At 44.5% G+C, this 22,348-nt stretch overlaps 1 protein-coding gene across 1 annotated transcript; it reads left to right on the top strand.

Moving 5' to 3' along the window:
* The first annotated feature begins 18,185 nt into the window (after positions 1-18,185).
* LOC109785078 (uncharacterized) lies at positions 18,186-22,097 on the top strand. Its single transcript, XM_040386217.3, has 4 exons — positions 18,186-18,335; positions 19,621-20,342; positions 20,431-20,486; positions 21,399-22,097. The coding sequence occupies exons 2-4, from the start codon at positions 19,629-19,631 to the stop codon at positions 21,442-21,444; spliced, it is 816 nt and encodes a 271-aa protein (XP_040242151.1). The 5' UTR covers positions 18,186-18,335; positions 19,621-19,628; the 3' UTR covers positions 21,445-22,097.
* Positions 22,098-22,348: the final 251 nt, after the last annotated feature.

Below are 22,348 nucleotides of genomic sequence, written 5' to 3'. Positions count from 1 at the left end.
CGGGTAAAATTCAAATAAGAAATCTAACCAGAAAGTTCAACTTAAGAACTCCGGTTTGCAAAAAGAATCAAATCAAACGAAGCAACAAAACTCAAACGGCGAAAGAAACAAGCTTCGTTTACTAATTTGGACTAAAGTCAAATTTCACAGTTGCAAAATCTTGTTCAAGTTGGTTAAACAGAAAGAGGGCTTCGAGACGAAACTCTAGGCGCTTGAATCGCCTGATTCCGATAAACGAGCGAAAAGTTAAACTAAAACGACAATCGGATCAGAAATCGCGATCGAAAATAATCGCGGAAAATCCGAGAAAAAGAAAAACTAACGAACAGGCTAACGAACGAACGTTCGCTGTCTGTGGCTAAACGGTGAAAACCGTTCGTTAAAACGAACGTATGAACGGGCGTTCGCTGAATAACTAAACCGAAAAAAAACGAACCGATCTAATAAAAAACGAATCTAGGTTTTCTAAAAAAACCGAACGGTTAACCAAAAAAATTAAAACAGTGACGAACGGCGGCGGCGGTGGCTATCCGGCGGCGGTCCGGCGGGGCGGGCGGCTCCGGTGGCGGCGGGCTACGGCGCGGGCGGCGCGCAACGGCGGCGGCGGTGCGCGTGGCGGCGCGGGCGGCGGCGTGGGTTAGGGTTTGGGTGCGGGCGCGGGGCGGGCTGGCGGCTAGGCCTTGGGGCGGCTCGGGCGGCGGCTTATAAAGCCCCCCTGGCGGAGTCCCGCTCGGGTATGGCCCGGAGTCGGTTTCTATTTTTTTAAAATAATTCGGACGTGCAGAAAAAGAAAGAAAAGAAATACTAAACGGACTCCAAAAATCCCGAAATAAATTTTCCTCGTCCTCTAAAAATAGGCCGGACAAGGTGAACATTTATTTGGGCCTAAAATGTAATTTTGAAAAACACATATTTTTCCTAATTCAAATAAAATAGCGATAAAACTCCGAATAAAAATCTTATTTGATTTTAACATTAAATCTCCAATATTTGTTTATTTTGAGGAAGTCATTTTATCCTCTCTATTTTATTTTTATAAAAGAAATATTCAAAGAGAAAATAATTAAAATCAAACGGTCCTCTTTTCAAAATTTGAGAAAACTCAAATATGAAAATAACGAAATCCCCAACTCTCTCCGTGGGTCCTTGAGTTGTGTAGAATTTCTAGGATAAACCAAAATGCAAATAAAATATGATATGCAATGATGATCTAATGTATAACATTCCAAATTGAAAATTTGGGATGTTACAAACCTACCCCCCTTAAGATGAATCTCGCCCTCGAGATTCGGGTTGGCTAGAAAATAGGTGATAGTGATCCTTCCGTAGGTCTTCCTCTCGTTCCCAGGTGGCTTCATCTTTAGTATGGTGACTCCACTGAACTTTGCAAAATTTGATAACCTTGCTGCGTGTAACTCGGCTGGCAAACTCGAGTATCTTGACTGGCTTCTCGTAGGTCAAATTGCTATCCAACTGTATCGCTTCCAGCGGCACTGTAACTCTCAGAGGAATATCAGTCATCTCTGCGTGGCACTTCTTCAACTAAGAAACGTGGAACACATAGTGAACTCCTGACAATCCTTCGGGTAATTCCAACTTATAAGCAACTTCTCCCATACGTTCCAAAACTTTGTATGGTCCCACAAAACGTGGTGCTAATTTTCCCTTAACTCCAAAGCGCTTCACTCCTCGAAGTGGGGATACACGAAGATACACTCTGTCTCCAACTTCGTAAACTGTCTCCTTGCATTTTGAATCTGCATAACTCTTCTGCCTGGACTGGGCTACCTTGAGTCTATTGCGAATCAGCTTAACCTTCTCCGCAGATTCTTTAATCAAATCTGGTCCAAACAATTGTCAGTCTCCAACCTCGTCCCACAACAACGGTGTTCTGCACCTCCTTCAGTACAGTGCTTTGAAAGGGGGCATCTTCAAACTGGCTTGATAACTGTTATTATGAGAGAACTCTGCATACGGCAAATTATCGTCCCAACTAGATCCGTAATCTAGTGCACAAGCTCTGAACATGTCCTCCAGAACCTGATTGACTCTCTCAGTCTGTCCATCTGTTTGCGGGTGAAAAGCTATACTGAACTCTAGCCCAGTTCCCAAAGTTTCATGCAATTGATTCCAAAACTTTGAGGTAAACGGGGTTCCTCTATCTGATACAATGGTCCTCGGAACTCCATGTAGACATACGATCCTAGTCATGTATATCTTTGCCAACTTAGCACTGGTGTAAGTGCTCTTCACTGGGATGAAATGAGCTACTTTCGTCAAACGATCGACTACAACCCATATCGAGTCATAGCCTGAGCGAGTCCTGGGTAATCCCATGATAAAATCCATGCCTAGCTTATCCCACTTCCATTTGGGTATCGGCAATGGTTGTAGCAATCCTGCTGGCTTCTGATGCTCGACCTTCACTCTCTGACATACATCACAAACTACTACATACTCTGCAATATCCTTCTTCATTCCGATCCACCAGAAACTATCCTTCAAATCCAGATACATCTTGGTATTTCCTGGGTGAATCGAATATGGCAAATCATGGGCCTCTTGCAGAATCAACTTCCTGATCTCCTGATCATTTGGCACATATACTCGGTCCTCGAACCATAAGGTATCGTGCTCATCCTCACGAAATCCTTTAGCCTTTCCTTTACTCATTCTTTCCTTTATTTCGGCTATCTCCTTGTCCGTCTTCTGAGCTTCTCTGACCTTATCCATCAAAGTAGACTGAATTTCCAATGCTGCTACATAGCCTCTCGGAACTATCTCCAAACCTAGCTCGCGAAGGTCTTCTGCCAACTCCTTGGGCAATTCTCTGGTCATGAGTGTATTGACATGACTTTTGCGGCTCAACGCATCGGCTACTACGTTAGCCTTTCCGGGATGATAATGTAATCTCATATCATAATCCTTAATGAGTTCTAACCATCTCCTCTGCCTGAGATTCAACTCCTTCTGCGTGAAGATATACTTCAAACTCTTGTGATCCGTGTATACCTCGCAATGGTTTCCGATGAGAAAATGTCTCCATGTCTTCAATGCATGCACTACGGCTGCTAACTCCAAATCATGCGTAGCATAATTTAACTCATGGGGTTTAAGTTGTCGTGTGGCATATGAAACAACTCTTCCCTCCTGCATAAGTACGGCTCCAAGTCCTCGACGAGAAGCGTCGCAATATACTTTGTAATCCTTGCGTTGATCTGGCAGAATCAACACCGGTGATGTAACCAAATGTTTCTTTAACTCCTGAAAAACTGGCCTCACATTCCTCGGTCCATTTGAATTTTGTATCCTTCTTCAACAACTCTGTCATGGGCTTCACAATCTTTGAGAAGTTCTCAATGAACCTCCGGTAGTATCCTGCGAGTCCAAGGAAACTCCGGATCTCTCCAACGATCGTGGGTGACTCCCAATTTGTCACCGTGACAACCATGGTGGGGTCTACCGCTATTCCTTCTCCGGATATAACATGCCCAAGAAATCCAACTTCCTTCAACCAAAACTCACACTTGCTGAACTTGGCGTATAACTGATGTTCTCTGAGCTTCCCAAGTACCAAACGCAAGTGCTCTTTATGTTCTTCCTCATTCTTCGAGTAGACCAAAATATCATCAATGAACACCACGACGAACTTATCCAAAAACTCCATAAACACCTTGTTCATCATGTTCATAAAATAGGCAGGTGCATTAGTCAGGCCAAATGACATAACAGTATACTCATATAGCCCGTACCTTGTGGTAAAAGTTGTCTTGGGTATATCCTGCTCTCGAATCTTCAGCTGGTGATACCCTGATCGCAGATCGATCTTGGAAAACACCTTAGCTCCTTGCAGCTGGTCAAACAAATCATTGATAATCGGCAGTGGGTATTTGTTCGTGATCGTCACCTCATTCAATCCTCGATAATCAACAACCATCCTTAACGATCCATCCTTCTTCTCCACTAGAAGTACTGGGGATCCCCAAGGTGACAAACTTGGGCGAATATAATCTTTATCCAGTAACTCCCTAATTTGCTTCTTAATTTCCTCCAAATCCTTTGTGGGCATTCTGTACGGTCTCTTAGATATTGGCCCTGTGCCTGGCAAAAGCTCAATCAAAAACTCAATGTCTCTATCCGGTGGCATGCCTGGCAACTCTTCTGGAAATACATCCGGAAAATCCTTCACCACTGGTACTTCCTCCTATACAACTCCTGATAAGGAATTTACTTGAGTCCTATTCGGCACATGCCGGGATACATACTTGATCCTTCTTCCTTCTGGGGTGGTGAGCAAAATCGTCTTACTGGCGCAATCGATGTTTCCTCCATACATCGATAGCCAATCCATACCCAGAATCACATCCAAACCTTGCGATTCCAAAATTATCAGATCTGAGGGGAAAACATGCCTACCTATGGTCAATGGCATCTGAAAACATCCTTGGCTTGCCATATACTCTGCTCCTGGCGAGCTTACTAACAAAGGTGTACTAAGAACTTTGGTAGGCAGTTTATACTTATCTACAAATCCCCTTGATATGTATGAATGTGATGCACTAGTATCAAAAAGAACAACTGCAGTAAATGACTTAACCAAAAACTTACCTATTACTGCATCTGGTTGAGCTTCAACCTCCTCCATGTTAACGTGGTTCACTTGTCCCCTGGTGAAAGGGTTGGGCTTCTTCCCAGAGCTTCCATTGCCGTTTCCATTCTTAGCTTCAGGACATTCATTGGCGTAATATCCGGTCTTCTGACACTTGTAGCAAGTAACGTGGCTTAGATCTTTCTTGGCGGGTGTTGTCGGGTTGGAACGGTTCTGTCCGCTACTTCCTCCATTACCATTCCCATTCTTGGGGCCACTATGATTGTGCGAACTTCCTCCATTATGAGTGTGGCCTCCATGGTTATGAACAAGTTCTCCCGAGTTCGGGGTGTAATGGGGTCTCTGCTGAGCTCCAGAATTATACTTCCCTTGTCCATACTTCCTCTTGCGGCGGTCAATCTGCTGCTGCTTCCCTTCTAGCATGAGCGCTCTATCCACCAACTCTTGGTAGTTATTGAAATTTGCCACCATCAACTGCATGCTAGCTCATCATTCAATCCTTCCAGAAACTTCTCCTTCTTAGCTGCATCTTTAGCGACGTCATCCGGGGCATAACGTGCTAGCTTACTAAAGTCATCCACATACTGGCCAACAGTGCGCCCTCCTTGGCGTAAGTTGTGAAACTCACGCTTCTTCATGGCCATAGCTCCTGCTGATACATGGGCAGTGCGAAAAGCCTGCTGGAATTGGTCCCATGTCACAGTGTCAATGGGGTAAGTGACTATGAAATTCTCCCACCAGGATGCTGCGGGTCTATCAAGCTGATGTGCGGCAAAACGCACTCTCTCCGCATCTGTGCATCCTGCAGTAGTCAACTCCCTTTCAATCTTGCGGAGCCAATCATCTGCAACAATCGGCTCGGTGCTACTGGAGAACACCGGCGGATTCAGCCTAAGAAAATGGGCTAAGTGATCAACTGGTGGTGGTGGTGGTGGTGGGTTGTTGTTGTTGTTGTTCCCCTGGTTCTGATTCTGGACTAGTATCTGCATCAATGCATTCTACTGCTGGATCAACTGAGTGAGCTCCAGTGGGAAAGCAAATCCATTGTCGCGTCTCGGAGGCATCTGCTGGGTTTAGAAAAGATGAGAAAACATAGTAGAATGAGGTTTAGGGGGAAAACACTACCCATATGCACATGAGACAAACACAAACATATCACTCAATCAAATCAAACAAGGGCATACAATTGGTCTAGAACTATCATTACAAAAGTGCTTGGACTATACTATATACATGGTGGAATACTACTACTGATATGGTGGTCGACTAGAAAAATTGATCGGTCGAAGACTCCATGATATCTGCTCCAGCTTCATCAACATAGTCATCATCGCTATCGTTAGGGTCCGAGTCAGTGTCGTCGATGATAATGTAGTTCTCCGGGCAAGTGGAACTGGCATCTTCTCCTCCTGGTGCGGGGTCTCCCATGAAAACTCCTAGCTTCTTTGTCAGGTCCTCATTCTTCTCCAATAGTGTTGCGATTTCCTCCCCATATCCATCACGTGTAGACTTGAGTTCTTCCTCCAGTTCCGTGATCCTTGTCATCGCCTTCTTCAAATCTGTCATGCCTGCGCACATCTGGTTCTCCTGGCGTCGAATGTGCTGGTTTAACTCCTCGATGAAAGCGGCAATCGATCTATCCTTCCTGGTGCTGATCATCTCCCATTGCTCATCTTGGCGCCCACAAATCTGGTAGATAGTATCCTTGAGATCCTTGTGGTAAACTTCCCCAATGCGTCCCATGGTGATGTGGGCTGCCATACTCTTTCCTAGACTCCAGGTTGGTGCATCAAAAGAAAACTCTATGGGCTCAGTGACTGGCGTGAATGTCCTTCCTGGAACTTGAACTTGAATCATCCAGCGCTCCTCTTCTGGTAAAGTGGCGTTGTAAGTCCCGGTGAAGCTTGGTATTCCGATGTTCAGGTACCTAGTGACCTCCTTCAAGTGGCGTCCAAAAGGGGTGTCTTCATCCGGTTGCATGAACTTGATCCTTGCATCTGCCATCCTAAAGAGTAGAAAATGGAGAGGAGTTAGAAATGAGAAGAGAGTAGTGATTTAGGGCTTTAGCTTAGTGGTCGTGTCCTACAGTCAGCGTGTGCTCTGATACCATCTTGTAGCGACCAGACCATAAACAGTCTAATCTTTGTGCATCAGTCATCCCTGGATCGGTAATGCTGACACGCACAGTATTTGAAGGATTTATAACAGAGTAGCAATCACACACTTATTACATCGAATGTCTCAAAAGAGAACTTATTACAATAAATATGGCTTAAGGCCATCTAATACGATAACAGCGGAAGGCTTGGAAGATAAAGTGAGTCCATCAACTCCAACGGCATCACTGAGTGAAAGACCACGACCTAAGACTCCTTACTCGTCGTCTGAAAAGTCTGCAACATGATACGTTGCAGCCCGAAAATGGGTCAGCACATGGAATTTGCTGGCAATGTAACACAAGAGAGTAATGAATAGAATAAAGCTATCACTATATGCATATATGGCTGGTGGAGGCTGTATGGTTAATATGTTTTGCGAAAAGCCAATTTTTTCCTACAACAAAGGAATAAATTTTATTTAACTATCATGGTGGTTGTTAAACATTGAGAAGGTTCACCCAACTCAATCCCAATTAAGCATCATCATTAAACCCAATCAAATTATATTAAGAGTGATGAGATCCACATGATAATCCAAGAACTAGATACTCAAGACGTCCATAACCGGGGACACGGCTAACCATGATTAGTTTGTACACTCTGCAGAGGTTTGTGCTCTTTTCCCCACAAGACTCGATCTCCTCCGTTGGATTTCTCGCACTACATATTGTTTGAGAAATGGATGACCGAGACACAGTCTTTCCGAAGAGGTCCCTTTAACTGATAGATAGGCCTGTACACCTACAATCCCCTACATCTGCTAGCCCATCATGGAAAAGTTTCTCACAACTTACTCAACTATGCCAGAGCCCATATTGGCATGTGGCTGCACACGGAAGTTTCTAGCATAAATAATCTCATGATCCCTTTGAGCCTGGGTGGCAGTCCATAGGAGAATCACACGGTACCCCGGGATTTCCAAAAATACAGGCAATCACTGGAATTCCCCAGGTGCCTCAATCCACCCAGATGTGTATTAAAGTTGCCACCTTTAGTTAACCGTTAATTAACAATACTCACATCTGTCATGAATACACTCAAACCCAATCCACGTCTACGGGCATAGCATAGCAGTATAAGTAATGTAGAAGTAACTCCCATAGGTTTGATAATAAACAGGTGAATAGGTACTACCTCAACTACTTCCCAACCCACAATTTAAATCAGATCCTAACCATGCAATTGTTTGAGGATTGATCTAATACAATAAAACTGGGTAGTAAAGAGGTATGATCAAAGTGTTACTTGCCTTGCTGATGATTTGCGAAACCTAGAGACTCGTAGAAGCACGCTTCGCACTCTGGGTACTCTATCGCAAACAAACAAGCATACAATAAGCAATCAAGCAAGGGCACGGTAAAACTCAAATAAGGAATCTAATCAGAAAGTTCAATTTAAGAACTCCGGTTTGCAAAAAGAATCAAATCAAACGAAGCAACAAAACTCAAACGGCGAAAGAAACAAGCTTCGTTTACTAATTTGGACTAAAGTCAAATTTTACAGTAGCAAAATCTTGTTCAAGTTGGTTAAACAGAAAGAGGGCTTCGAGACGAAACTCTAGGCGCTTGAATCGCCTGATTCCGATAAACGAGCGAAAAGTTAAACTAAAACGAAAATCGGATCAGAAATCGCGATCGAAAATAATCGCGGAAAATCCGAGAAAAAGAAAAACTGACGAAGAGGCTAGCGAACGTTCGCTGTCTGCGGCTAAACGGTGAAAACCATTCGTTAAAACGAACGTACGAACGGGCGTTCACAGAGCAACTAAACCGAAAAAACCCGAACCGATCTAATAAAAAAACGAATCTAGGTTTTCTAAAAAAATCGAACGGTTAACCAAAAAAATAAAACGGCGGGGGCCGCTACCTCCGGTGGCAGTCCGGCGGGGTGGGGCGGCTCCGGCGGTGGCGGCGCGGGCGGCGGCTACGGCGGCGTCGGGCGCGGGCGGCGGCTAGGGTCAGGGTTTGGGCACGGGGCGGGCTGGCGGCTGGGCCTTGGGGCGGCTCGGGCGGCGGCTTATAAAGCCCCCCGGGCGGAGTCCCGCTTGGGTACGGCCCGGAGTTGGTTTCTCTTTTTTAAATAATTCCGACATGCAGAAAAAGAAAGAAAAATAATAATAAACGGACTCCAAAAATCCCGAAATAAATTTTCCCCGTCCTCTAAAAATAGGCCGAACAAGGTGGACATTTATTTGGGCCTAAAATGCAATTTGGAATAACGCATATTTTTCCTAATTCAAATAAAATAGCGATAAAACTCTGAATAAAAATCTTATTTGATTTTAACATTAAATCACCAATATTTCTTTATTTTGAGGAAGTCATTTTATCCTCTCTCTTTTATTTTTATAAAAGAAATATTCAAAGAGAAAATAATAAAAATCAAACGGTCCTCTTTTCAAGATTTGAGAAAACTCAAATATGAAAATAACGAAATCCTCAACTCTCTCCGTGGGTCCTTGAGTTGCGTAGAATTTCTAGGATCAACCAAATTGCAAATAAAATATGATATGCAATGATGACCTAATGTATAACATTCCAAATTAAAATTTTGGGATGTTACAGAAAACAATTTCTAAAAGTACCAAAATTAGGTGGATTTGGTCTTATCAGAAAGTTTAGGTCAAGAGTTTCAATTAGCAAAAATAATCAACTAAATCGGTGTTATAAAACTCAAGTTATGATCAAATGAAATTCAAATTCAAATCTGTATGAAAACAAATTTTAAACTTTCAAAAACCTGTTTAAGTTGATTATCTGGATAGAGGGGATCAAGACGAAGAAGTGGGCGTTGGTTTCGTTGGATTTGGATATACGAGCAAAAAGTTGTGATCGTTTAAAGACCAGGTACTAATCTGCGAACAAAATATTCACGGATGGGTCCCTGGCCGAAATTAAACAGAAAAATAAAATCTACCGGACGAACGTCCGCTACGAAAACCTAACGAACGGATTCGCTCGCTGAGAAGAGATAAACAGCGAGCGTTCCCTAAATAACTAAACCAAAAAAACAGATCTATATTTTTTAAAACGATCTAGGGCTTTAAAAAAACGAAAGAAAAACCGGCGGCTTCGTGGCGGTTTTTACCAGCGATGGCGGCGACGGCGAGACGAACGGCGGTGGCGGCTTCGGCTTCGGCCTCGGGCGCGGCTACGGCTTCGGCGGCGGGTGGAGCGGCGGTCTGCGGCGGCGAAGTGCGGCACGGCGGGGCGGCGGTGGCGACGGGAAGCGAGCAGCGGCGGCGGCTGACGCGTGCGGCGGCGGCGATGGCGAGCGGCTGCGGCTGCGGCTGACGCGTGCGGCAGCGGCGCGGGCTGAGGGAAGGAGAGAGAGAGTCGGGGCGGCGACTTATATAGGTGGGCGGAGCGGCTCGGCTTGGGGAAGGGGCGAAGCGAGGCGGCGGCGGGATCGAAGTCCCGATCGGGAACGGCGGCGGCGTCGTGCGGGAACCGGCCTCTGGCTCGAGGTCGGGGATGGCGTGGCTGGGCTGGGCTTTGGCCTGGCCCGGTTGGCTGGGCCGGCCCAGGCGGCGCGCGAAACTTTTTTTTCTAAATAATTTTATAGACAATAAAAATAAAATAAAACCAAATAAAATAAAAAGTATACTATAGGCATATTATATATCAACATTTTCAGAAAAAGATTTTCTACAACATGAACATTTCTCTAGCGTTAAATAAAATCCACAAAAATCTAAGTAAAACAAAGAGTGCTACTGTTGCAATAAAAACCAAATAAAATACTTTTGAAACACCAAAATAGTTTCAAATTTATTTCTCTCCATTTTTCTATTGTAGGGAATCATTTTATCCTAATTTCCATATATTTTATTTTTGGAGAAAAATAATTTGAATAAAAACCAAATAACTCCAAATTGAAAATAACTTCAAAGGGACTTTAAATTTGATTCTTAGAAACTCCCAGCTCATATTTCATACTATTTGAAGAAGTCATTTTATCTTCTCTCATGAAAATCATTGAGTTGCATAAAGTTTCTGAATTTGAAATATTTCCAAATGGAATTCAAATCTTTTCAAAACCCTTTTCATTTTAAATGGGAGAAGTCATGTCATCTTCTCTCAGGGTTTTGTATTTGAAAAGAGTTTGAATTCATGGAGCTCATAAATGCAAGGTGAAAGTTTTGGGAAAGTCCTTTTATTCCCTCTCATTTAACTATCAAAAAAAATTCAAATTCCACTCAATTTCCCACAAACAACCACACCTCAATCAAACAATCAATACTATTCCAAAATTTAGAATTTTGGGATGTTACACAGTAGGAGAACCATGCAACACTATGTAAATGGTACCTGCACACAAAAAACAAATACTTGCAACCCAACGCGTTAAAGCGTTTCTCAATCCCTTTTGGATAGCGGGGCCAAAAAGTGACATAAGGATGGGATAAAATTGTAGTAGATTGATCGATGCAAATAAAAGTAAATAAAACACAGCAAGATATTTTTGGGTTTCTGATAATATAGACCTGAAAATAAAAGAAGCAAATAAAAAGAAAAGGAAATTAGCAATATGGATCTGAAAGTATATGATAGGAAAATAGACCCGGGGGCCGTAGATTTCACAAGTGGCTTCTCTCGAGAAAATAGCAATGGTGGGTAGACAAATTACTGTTGGGCAATTGATAGAAAAGCAAATAATTATGACGATATCCAAGACAATGATCATGTATATAGGCATCACGTCCAAGATTAGTAGATCCACTCCTGCCTGCATCTACTACTATTACTCCGCACATCGACCGCTATCCAGCATGCATCTAGTGTATTAAGTTCATGGAAATACAATGTAATGCAATAAGAACGATGACATGATGTAGACAAGATATATTCATGTAGGAATAGACCCCATCTTTTTATCCTTAATAGCAACGATACATGTGTGCCTTGCTGCCCCTTCTGTCACTGGGAAAGGACACCGCAAGATCGAACCCATTATAAAGCACCTCTTCACATTGCAAGATAAATAGATCAAGTTGGCCAAACAAAACCCAAATATCGGAGAAGAAATACGAGGCTATAACAATCAAGATTGGATATTAAATCAAGGCAAATCTGATCATAAACTCATAATTCATCGGATCCCAACAAACACACCGCAAAGTCATTACATCAAATAGATCTCCAAGAGACCGTTGTATTGAGATACAAAGAGAGAAAAGGCCATCTAGCTACAACCTACGGACCCGTAGGTCTGAGTTGAACTACTCACGCTATAGGGAATCGTTGCATGGGAAACAAAAAAAATTCTACGCACACGCAATGATCTATACATGGAGATGCATAGCAACGAGGGGGAGAGTGTGTCTATGTACTTCGTAGACCGTAAGCGGAACCGTTTCACAACGCGGTTGATGTAGTCGAACTTCTTCGTGCTTCAACCGATCAAGTACCGAACACACGGCACCTCCGCGTTCTGCACATGTTCAGCTCGGTGACGTCCCTCGCCTTCTTGGTCCAGCAAGACGTCGAGGTAGTAGATGAGTTCCGTCAGCACGACGGCGTGGTGACGGTGATGGTGAAGTGATCCTCGCAGGGCTTCGCCTAAACATCCAAGATTGATATAAAATGACTATAAAATGATTATAAAACATCCAAGATTGATAATATAACAGCATGGAACAATCAAAAATTATAGATACGTTGGAGACGTATCAAGGCATCACGTCCAAGATTAGTAGACCGACTCCTGCCTGCATCTACTACTATTACTCCACACATCGACCGCTATCTAGCATGCATCTAGTGTATTAAGTTCATGGAAAAACGGAGTAATGCAATAAGAATGATGACATGATGTAGACAAGATCTATTCATGTAGAAATAGACCCCGTATTTTTATCATTAATAGCAACGATACATGTGTGCCTTGCTACCCCTTCTGTCACTAGGAGAGGACCCCACAAGATCGAACCCATTACAAAGCACCTCTTCATATTGCAAGATAAATAGATCAAGTTGTCCAAACAAAACCCAAATAGTGGAGAATAAATACGAGGGTATAACAATCAAGATTGGATACTAAATCAAGGCAAATCTGATCATAAACTCACAATTCATCGGATCCCAACAAACACATTGCAAAGAGTCATTACATCAAATAGATCCCCAAGAGACCGTTGTATTGAGATACAAAGAGAGAAAAGGCCATCTAGATACTACCTACGGACCAGTAGGTCTGAGCTGAACTACTCACACATCATCGGAGAGGCACCAATGAGGATGATGAACTCCTCCGTGATTGTGTTCCCCTCCAGTGGAGTGCCGGAATAGGGCTCTAGATTGGATTTCGTGGACGGGTTACGGCGGAGGGGCTATGATTTGCTAACCCTAAAAGCCGTTGGGTTGTGTGCATATAGCACCGGAGGGATGGATATTGATGATGCACTAGTATAGGGGATCTATCTAGTCCTTTCTATAAGTAAGAGTGTCGAACCCAAACGAGGAGCAGAAGGAAATGACAACCGGTTTTTAGCAAGGTATTTTCTGCAGGCACTGAAATTGTCGGTAACAGATAGTTTGATAGAAAAGTAATTTGTAACGAGCAAGTAATAGTAATGGTAACAAAAGTCCAGCAAGGTAGCCCAATCCTTTTTGTAGCAAAGGGACAGGCCGGAACGGTCTCTTATAATAAGCAAAACGTTCTTGAGAACACATGGGAATTTCATCTAGTCACTTTCATCATGTTTGTTTGATTCGCGTTCGCTACTTTGATAATTTGATATGTAGATGGACCAGTGCTTGGGTGTTGTTCTTACTTGAACAAGCCTCCCACTTATGATTAACCCCTCTCGCAAGCATCCTCAACTACGGAAGAAGAATTAAGATAAAATCTAACCATAGCATTCAACATATAGATCCAAATTAGCCCCTTACCGAATAACACATAAACTAGGGTTTAAGCTTCTGTAACTCTAGCAACCCAACCCATCATCTAATAACTACTCCGCAATGAAATCCCTTAGGCCCAAAGATGGTGAAGTGTCATGTAGTCGACGTTCACATAACACCACTAAAGGAATCAACAACATACATATCATCAAAATATCGAACGAATACCAAATTCACGTGATTACTTGTGACAAGACTTCTCTCATGTCCTCAAGAACAAAAAGTAACTACTCACAAAACATATTCATGTTCAAGATCATAGGGGTATTGAACAGCATAATAGATCTGAACATATGATCTTCCACCGAATAAATCAACTAGCATCAACTACAAGATGTAATCAACACTACTAGCAACCCACAGGTACCAATATGAGGTTTTGATACAAAGATTGAATACAAGAGATGAACTAGGGTTTGAGATGAGATGCTGTTGTTGAAGATGTTGATGAAGATTGGCCCTCCCATGATGAGGGGGTTGTTGGTGATGACGATGGCTTTGATTTCCCCCTCCCTGAGGGAAGTATCCCCGGTAGAATCTCTCCACCGAAGACTCGACGCTCCGTCCAGAATGTCCTCTCTTTATTTATTTTTCCTAGGGCAAATCGGCTTATATACCATAAGATGGGCACCGGAGGCTGGCCAGGGGCCACACTACCCACCAGGGCGCGTTAGGAGGTAGGCGCGCACTGGTGCTTGGTGAGCACCTGGGTGGCCCCCTCTGGTACTTCTTTTCTCCAATAAATTTTATATATTCCAAAATAAATCTCCGTCAAATTTCAGCTCATTTGGAGATGTGCGGAATAGGTATCACTGACATAACTTTTTTAGGTCTAGAATTCCAGCTGCCGGTAATCTCCCTCTTTATGTAAACGTTGCATATTATGAGAGAAAAGGCATTAGAATTATTCCACAGAGTGTTATATTAATTGAAAACACTATAAATAACAGTAGGAAAACATGATGCAAAATGGACATATCAGATATGCAGGCCACTTATAATTTTTTATGGGTCCGACTTCTTTTATTGGATTTGTTAGGTTAAAAATGACCGAGAACCTGCAAAATAGCCGGAATTTTACGGGAGATGAGCTTTTGCGGGATCTGGTAAGATGTTGTAAGAGCATCTCCACTCGTTCGACCCCCCCCCCCCCCCCCGTGGCTTGAAATAGCGCCGACTGGGGCGTGCCGGCGAAAAAACCGGCATGGGGCGGTCGGTTTCCCAACCGCCGCCCCAAGGCCGCCCCAGACGTCATTTTTTTGAAAACCAAACTCGGCCAAACACGACACAAATTTGGCCAAACTAGGCGATTTCCTTGACATTTGTACAAAAACTGAAAACATAATTTAAAAACTAACTAAAACGACAACTAAATACTACTACTACTACGCTGCCGCCTGCCTTCTACATGCCGAGGAGCCTATAGAACTTGGTGTAGTCGCCACCGTCGTCGTCGTCCTGCATGCCGCCACCGTCCCTACTACACCCCTGACCAGCGTCGCCGATGCGTGGGGGGTTAGACGGCCCGGGCACATAAACTAGGGTTTAAGCTTCTGTCACTCTCGCAACCCATCATCTAATTACTACTCCACAATGCATTCCCTTAGGCACAAAGATGATGAAGTGCCATGTAGTCGACGTTCACATAACACCACTAAAGGAATCAACAACATACATATCATCAAAATATCAAACGAATACCAAATTCACGTGATTACTTGTGACAAGTCTTCTCTCATGTCCTCAAGAACAAAAGTAACTACTCACAAAACATATTCATGTTCAAGATCATAGGGGTATTGAACAGCATAATAGATCTGAACATATGATCTTCCACCAAATAAATCAACTAGCATCAACTATAAGATGTAATCAACACTACTAGCAACCCACAGGTACCAATATGAGGTTTTGATACAAAGATTGAATACAAGAGATGAACTAGGGTTTGAGATGAGATGCTGTTGTTGAAGATGTTGATGAAGATTGGCCCTCCCACGATGAGAGTGTTGTTGGTAATGACGATGGTTTTGATTTCCCCCTCCCGGAGGGAAGTATCCCCGGCAGAATCTCTCCACCAAAGACTCGACGCTCCATCCCGAAAGTCCTCTCTTTATTTTTTTAGGGCAAATTGGCTTATATACCATAAGATGGGCACCGGAAGCTGGCCAGGGGCCCCACTACCCATTAGGGCGCGTTAGGAGGTAGGCGTGCACTGGTGCTTAGTGGGCACCTGGGTGGCCCCCTCTGGTACTTCTTTTCTCCAATAAATTTTATATATTCCAAAATAAATCTCCGTCAAATTTCAGCTCATTTGGAGATGTGCGGAATAGGTATCGCTGACATAACTTTTTCAGGTCTAGAATTCCAGCTGCCGGTAATCTCCCTCTTTATGTAAACGTTGCATATTGTGAGAGAAAAGGCATTAGAATTATTCCACATAGTGTTATATTAATTGAAAACACTATAAATAACAGTAGGAAAACATGATGCAAAATGGACATATCAGATATGCAGGCCACTTATAATTTTTTATGGGTCCGACTTCTTTTATCGGATTTGTTAGGTTAAAAATGACCGAGAACCTGCAAAACAGCCGGAATTTTACGGGAGATGAGCTTTTGCGGGATCTGGTAAGATGTTGTAAGAGCATCCCCACTCGTTCGACCCCCCCCCCCCAGTGGCTTGAAATAGCGCCGACTGGGGCGTGCCGGCGAAAAAACCGGCATGGGGCGGTCGGTTTCCCAATGCCGCCCCAGACGTCGTTTTTTTTAAACCAAACTCGGCCAAACACGACACAAATTCGGCCAAACTAGGCGATTTCCTTGAAATTTGTACAAAAACTGAAAACATAATTTAATAACTGACTAAAACGACAACTAAATACTACTACTACTGCTACTACTACTACTACGTCGCCGCCTGCCTTCTACATGCTGAGGAGCCTATAGAACTTGGTGTAGTCGCCATCGTCGTCGTCGTCCTGCATGCCGCCACTGTCCCTATTGCACGCCTGACCAGCGTCGCCGATGCGTGGGGGGTTAGACGGCCCGGGTGCCTCCTCGTCGCTGTCGTCAAGGATGACGACGCCGCCTACCTCGCGTCTGCGGTATCGAGCGGTGATCTCCTCGAGGGCTCGGTGCTGGCGCACCATCTCCTCGCGGACGTAGTCCTCCCGCGCCCATTTGAGGGCGGTCTCGTCGGCGGCGGCCATGGCCTTGTGCTCCTTCACGGGGAGCAGCCCCGGCTCAGTCTTCCGCCTGACGAGGCGGGAAGAGGAAGGAGAGGGGCCACGGCCACCCTCGTTGATGACGAGGGCGCCGCCGCGGGTGCGGCGCCCGAGCGGTGTCTCCTGCTACTCCGGCTTGACGGGGCGGAGCGCCGGCGATCCGGAGGAAAGGGAGCCCGACGACGAGGAGGTCGCCGTCTCCATTCGTCGCGACGTTCAAGAGCTGCCGCAACGGTGAGAGAAGGAGGGGGCGCCGGGTACTTCAAGCGCGGCGTCTTGCCGGCCTCAATGTGCTTGAGGATGGCTTTGAGGGTGCGCCCGGGGACGCCCCACCATCGGCGCCGCTCCTCAGAGTTGAGGCGGCCGCGAGGCTCGACGCCATTCGTGGAGGCGAGCTGGTCTTCGTGGCGGCGGTCGAACTACGCCGTCCATAGCGTGGCTGTCGTGGGCGTACCGCGACTGGTTCCGTGCTTGCTCCAGCAGCGACGACCGGATGCGCAATCTCGGCGCGCCAATCAGCATTGGTGTGCGCCGGAGGCACCGGGACGCCGCCGGCGCTTAGCCTCCACGAGCCCGGCACCCGCATGTCCAGCGGCGTCGGGTAGTCGGCCTCGTAAAGGAGGCATGCCTCGTCCTCATGCAGGTGGCGGCGGCCGAAGCCGTTGGCCACCGCACCGTCGCCTAGGTAGCACTCAGCCATGGTCGTCGGCGGGGGAGACGCGCGTCGGCGGTGAGAGGGCGAGAGGGGTGTCGGCGGCGAGAGTGGAGAGGGTCTATGGCGAGGGAGTGTGCGTTCACCGACGAGGGAGTGAGGCTTTTATAGCCACGGGTGGGCGGTGAGAGGGCGGCCGCCTTTGTACGCGTGGCAGGAGCGGGCGGGACACGCGTCGGCGCGCCTTCACTGCTCCGCCCGTGAGGGATCAATGGAAGGCTGACCGGCGCGGCAGCGCGACAACCTTCGCATTGATTCCTGCAGGAACCGAGGTGATGAGGACAATGAATGCGCCGACTCAGCGGGCCCACTTGTTTTCGCGCCAACAACCGCTTCGCCGGCGCCCCCCGGCGCCCCGAGCGCGCCAGGTTCGGCTAGAGTTCGCCGGCGCCAAATTCAACCCTAACCGGCGAAAATTGGGCCTCTGAGGATACGGCTGGGTCGATTTTTTTGATGCTGGCGATAAAAAAAGGGTTGGGTGGGGGCCTTGTTGGGCGCGGCTAGAGATGCTCTAAGTACTCAGCCGATCAACCCTGTTTCATACAGAAGTCTCTCGAATCTGCTGACGCCATCAAAACCCCTCCTTGCTCTCCTCATTCCGGCGAGCTCGCCTCAAGGCATCCTGCCTCAAAGCATAAGCAAGCCAGCCGCCATCCCCGGACTCCCGCAGTACCGGGCTGGGCGTGGATTCCGCGAAGATCTACCCGGACTCCCGCAGGTTTGTTCTTTTCATAGAGGAACCGCCTTAGCTATACTTTCTCGGATTGTTCGCAAGAGTTTTGCTTTCTCTATTGAGTTTTTGTTTTACTTTTCTGTCACGTGAGTTTTTGGAGGATCGATCAATGTGGGAAGTAATGCTGATAAAATAGGATAAATAATAGCCGAACCTGGAGGTCTTGCTAGCCGGTTTCAAACTTGGAGAATTTCCATGGAATTGATCAATTGAACCTTTTGCGTTGTTTATTTGCTTCGCCGCTTCGCTGAGTGCGAATCAACTCAAAATTGAGGGAAATGGGATCTGCCTTCGAATTTTTGTAAATTAGGACCCGAGGAAGCTAGGGTATTTACATAGATTGGGACGGGAGAAAACGTACGACAGCTGAGACCAGAAACAGGTGCGCCGTAGGCTGGGAAAAAGGAGATTAGGAAGTGTATTAGAAGGCTTCAATTTTTATCCAACCGAATGAATTAGTGTGTTAACATCATTTTCTTGTCAAGCGCATATCCCTGAGAATATCAATAACTGCTACTCCCCAAACCTTTCTGAAGGATGACGCCTACACATTGTTGTCCGGGGAAAAAGATGTCGTGTAGGTATCGGCAAATCTTGATGATTCGAAACCTATCAGAGAGCATGGGAATGTAGGATAAGGTGGCAAACCGTTTCATGAGTGTGCTGCACACATCAGTGATAGTACCTGCTTTATCAAGCATTATCGTCACCTTCAGCTATGTTAGCATATCATCCATGAAAATTTCTTACACATTCTCTATGGAATGCTCCCCCAAATAGTGGCGCTTTCAGAATTATCCAGTCCACAAACGTGAAAGGGGGATATAAAGCTTTTGAAGAAATCTAGTTTCGTCATTACTTGTGTCTACTTGGTTAAGACATATTCCTTGAGAAAACCATATTCAATCATGCAAATATAATATCACTTAGCAAATATAGTACTGGCCAGTCTATTTAGAACACATACGTAATTATAACTTGTTGAAAGTTTGCATCTGACCGGTAAGGCACGTAGAATTATATAAACATCGTACATGTGCACATATCCATCCACATTGGACAGGATCCTCCAAGGTGGAGCCACCGTCACCACCAGCTCAATCATTTTATATTAAAGTTAATAATAACAGAGATATGGTTAGAAATGCAGCGATGCCTTTGTTTTCTCAGCACCTTTTATCTTTGACAGTTTGATAAATTGGTAATGGTACCCATCTATTTTTTTCTGCATTTGTTCATGCCTATCACTCACACCCTTTTGTTGTTTCAGGTTCAGTAATGACATTAGTGGATTATATTGACTTGGACTATGATGAGTATTATGTCAAATTAGATGTTATTGATTTGACCACTGATGAAGATACATCCAAGGGAAGTACAAGGTATTGCAAGAACCACGACAGTGCTTCAAAGGGCTGCATGGTTCAAGGTTGTACAAATGTTGCACATGGAGGCACACCTCTATGCATTTGCCATGGTTCAAGGATGCACAAAAAGAGGGGCTGTGCTGTCAGTGGATGCACCAAGGGAGCGTGTAGTGGCAGTCAAGGCCGCACAGACCGTTGTGTGAAGCACGGTGGCGGCAAGAGATGTAAATATGATGGTTGTGGGAAGGGTGCTCAAGGGAACACGGATTTTTGCATTGCGCATGGTGGGGGAAGGCGTTGCAAGTTTCAAGGATGCGGGAAAAGTGCACAAGGGCGAACTGATTATTGTATCAAACATGGTGGCGGCCGACGCTGCATGGTTCTAGGATGTAACATGAGTGCAGCATATGGGACTGATTTCTGCTCTATGCATAGAACAAGTTTGCTGAGTGGCTATAATTCTGCCCATGAAATGCTGCCAGCACCAGCGCCTGAATGTCGGGCCAAGGAGGCAGAACCATCCAAAAGAAGAAACTCACACTCAGTGACTGGAGGGGAAAGGGCTCAAAAAAGGCAGAACACCGATGAATATGTTAACAACATTAGAAGCTTCAGTGATGTTGAGGTTTGAAATGTGTTAATTAAGTACTTTTGCGGTAATCAATTTTCATTTTTACTCATAAGAATCTTAAGTATTGTTTGCACATTTCCAGATGGTAGAGGAAAAGGGCAGAGTTTTGATTTGTCAGAATAATACGCTGAAGGCACAGTGAGTAATGAATTTTTAGCTTGTTTCTAAGTTTTTTCCGCTCGCCGTTCTCTGGATTGCATAGGCCATGTCTGAAACCACAATCACTTTTAATAATATACTCCCTCTGCCCCATAATATAAGATGGTTTTTGCAAGCTAAACTAGTTTGCAAAAACGTCTTACATTGTGGGACGGAGGGAGTACTACATAAATATGAATTTACTAAGTAAGCAAATTTATTATATCAGGTTTATTGTGTATCAGTCCTTTTGTTTAATGGATGTAGAGAACGTGTAGTTAGCAAAAAGAAGAAGAATTGTGACTTACCCTAGTCAATTGACGCACAGTTGATATTTCGTGAAAAGGTGTATCTTCCTTTGTTTATTATGGTTATTATAGTAATCCAAGGCTGGTCATAGTGCTGAGTAACTTGGACTAGTAACATGCATATGTTACTAGTCTATGTTACTACCTTAGTGGGTAGTAACATATGGATGATAACATGCAAGTCTTCACTAATTGAGATATAGACTCATTTTACCTCGGGGTGTGTTATGTTACAGTAACATATTATGTTACCACAAACATCTCTTTCCTCATAAACTCCATGCCACATAAACAACAAAAAACCGTGCACATGCTTTCATTAATTAGTGACACGCAAGCTGATATAAAGGAAAAGCTCCTTTAAACAGAGGCAACCTGCCTCGTGTGGTTGTGGCATCTCAGGTTCCCATTCATCCATGTAGTTAGAGCAATGAAAGTTTTGAGCTTATTTTGTACATGCAGCTAACGTTAATGACCTGGGCATAGATAAAACTAAACTAGCGCGGCATTGTTAATGTGTAGATTGAGTAAACTAGCAACTGCATACTCTGAATTTGATTACACCACATTCGAACAAGAGCTGTGCTCACTTGTCACTGAACAGGCAAACAGCTCAGGAGATGAAATCCGAGAGTGACCTCGCAGCATGATCTCCGTCGGTACATCTATATTGTACCTCCCGGACTACGGTATTAAGGTTGTGATGGCAGAGGTGTACAACTGACCATAGACCCCTTATTTCTTGGTGGTGTGTGTGCAGAATTTCCTTATGTTATGTTAACATCAAGTTGTATGTGGTGGACAACTGAATACTAGTAGTAAGCAGTAACTAGTACTCCCTCCGTTTTAAAATAGATAACTCAGCTTTGTATTAATGTTAGCACAACTATTTTGGAACGGATGGAGTAAGTAGCATGGTCGATCTCCGATGACACGATGAGCTAAAAATAAGCTCTGAAATATGAACGGAGGAATCTATGGATGAAGATATTTTGAGACGTTTTCTTCTGTTGGATTCCAAGGGCATGAGTTACCTTAGGACCCAGATATTTTTTGAGTTCCAGAAATGTCTTAAATATTTTTTATGAAGTGACACGTAGGATGGTTAATTGAGTTGCGTATATACAAGAATTGACATTAACCTTTTTTTATGATGTCAGATACTGACATCTCTGAAATATTTCTGAGCATTTCAGTTACGCAGAGATCATCATACAATTTTATTAATCCATAATAACATTAATTGAAGCAAGACATTACACGGTCGTAGCAGCTATCTAGGAAGCCAAAAAAAAAAAAAGAATTCAATCTCCAAACTGAGACTAACTACATCTGAAGCTCCTACGTGCTAGAGCTGCTGCTGCTGCTACCTTAATATATAAACTAGTCGCAATTCGTTTATGAGAAAAGGAATTATTGGCTTCGGCTGGATAAGCGAACGTGGATGAGGAACGTTTGAGATAAATAACTAGTGGTAATGCCTACTGGACGAGCGAGCGAGCAAATGATGGATGGATGATGTATGTATTTCATTGGAGGTGCTTCCCGCAGAAG

Source organism: Aegilops tauschii, chromosome 4 (genome assembly GCF_002575655.3).
Source record: "Aegilops tauschii subsp. strangulata cultivar AL8/78 chromosome 4, Aet v6.0, whole genome shotgun sequence".
In the NCBI taxonomy this organism is placed as follows: Eukaryota; Viridiplantae; Streptophyta; class Magnoliopsida; order Poales; family Poaceae; genus Aegilops; species Aegilops tauschii.
This window is presented reverse-complemented; position numbering and strand designations above follow the sequence as displayed.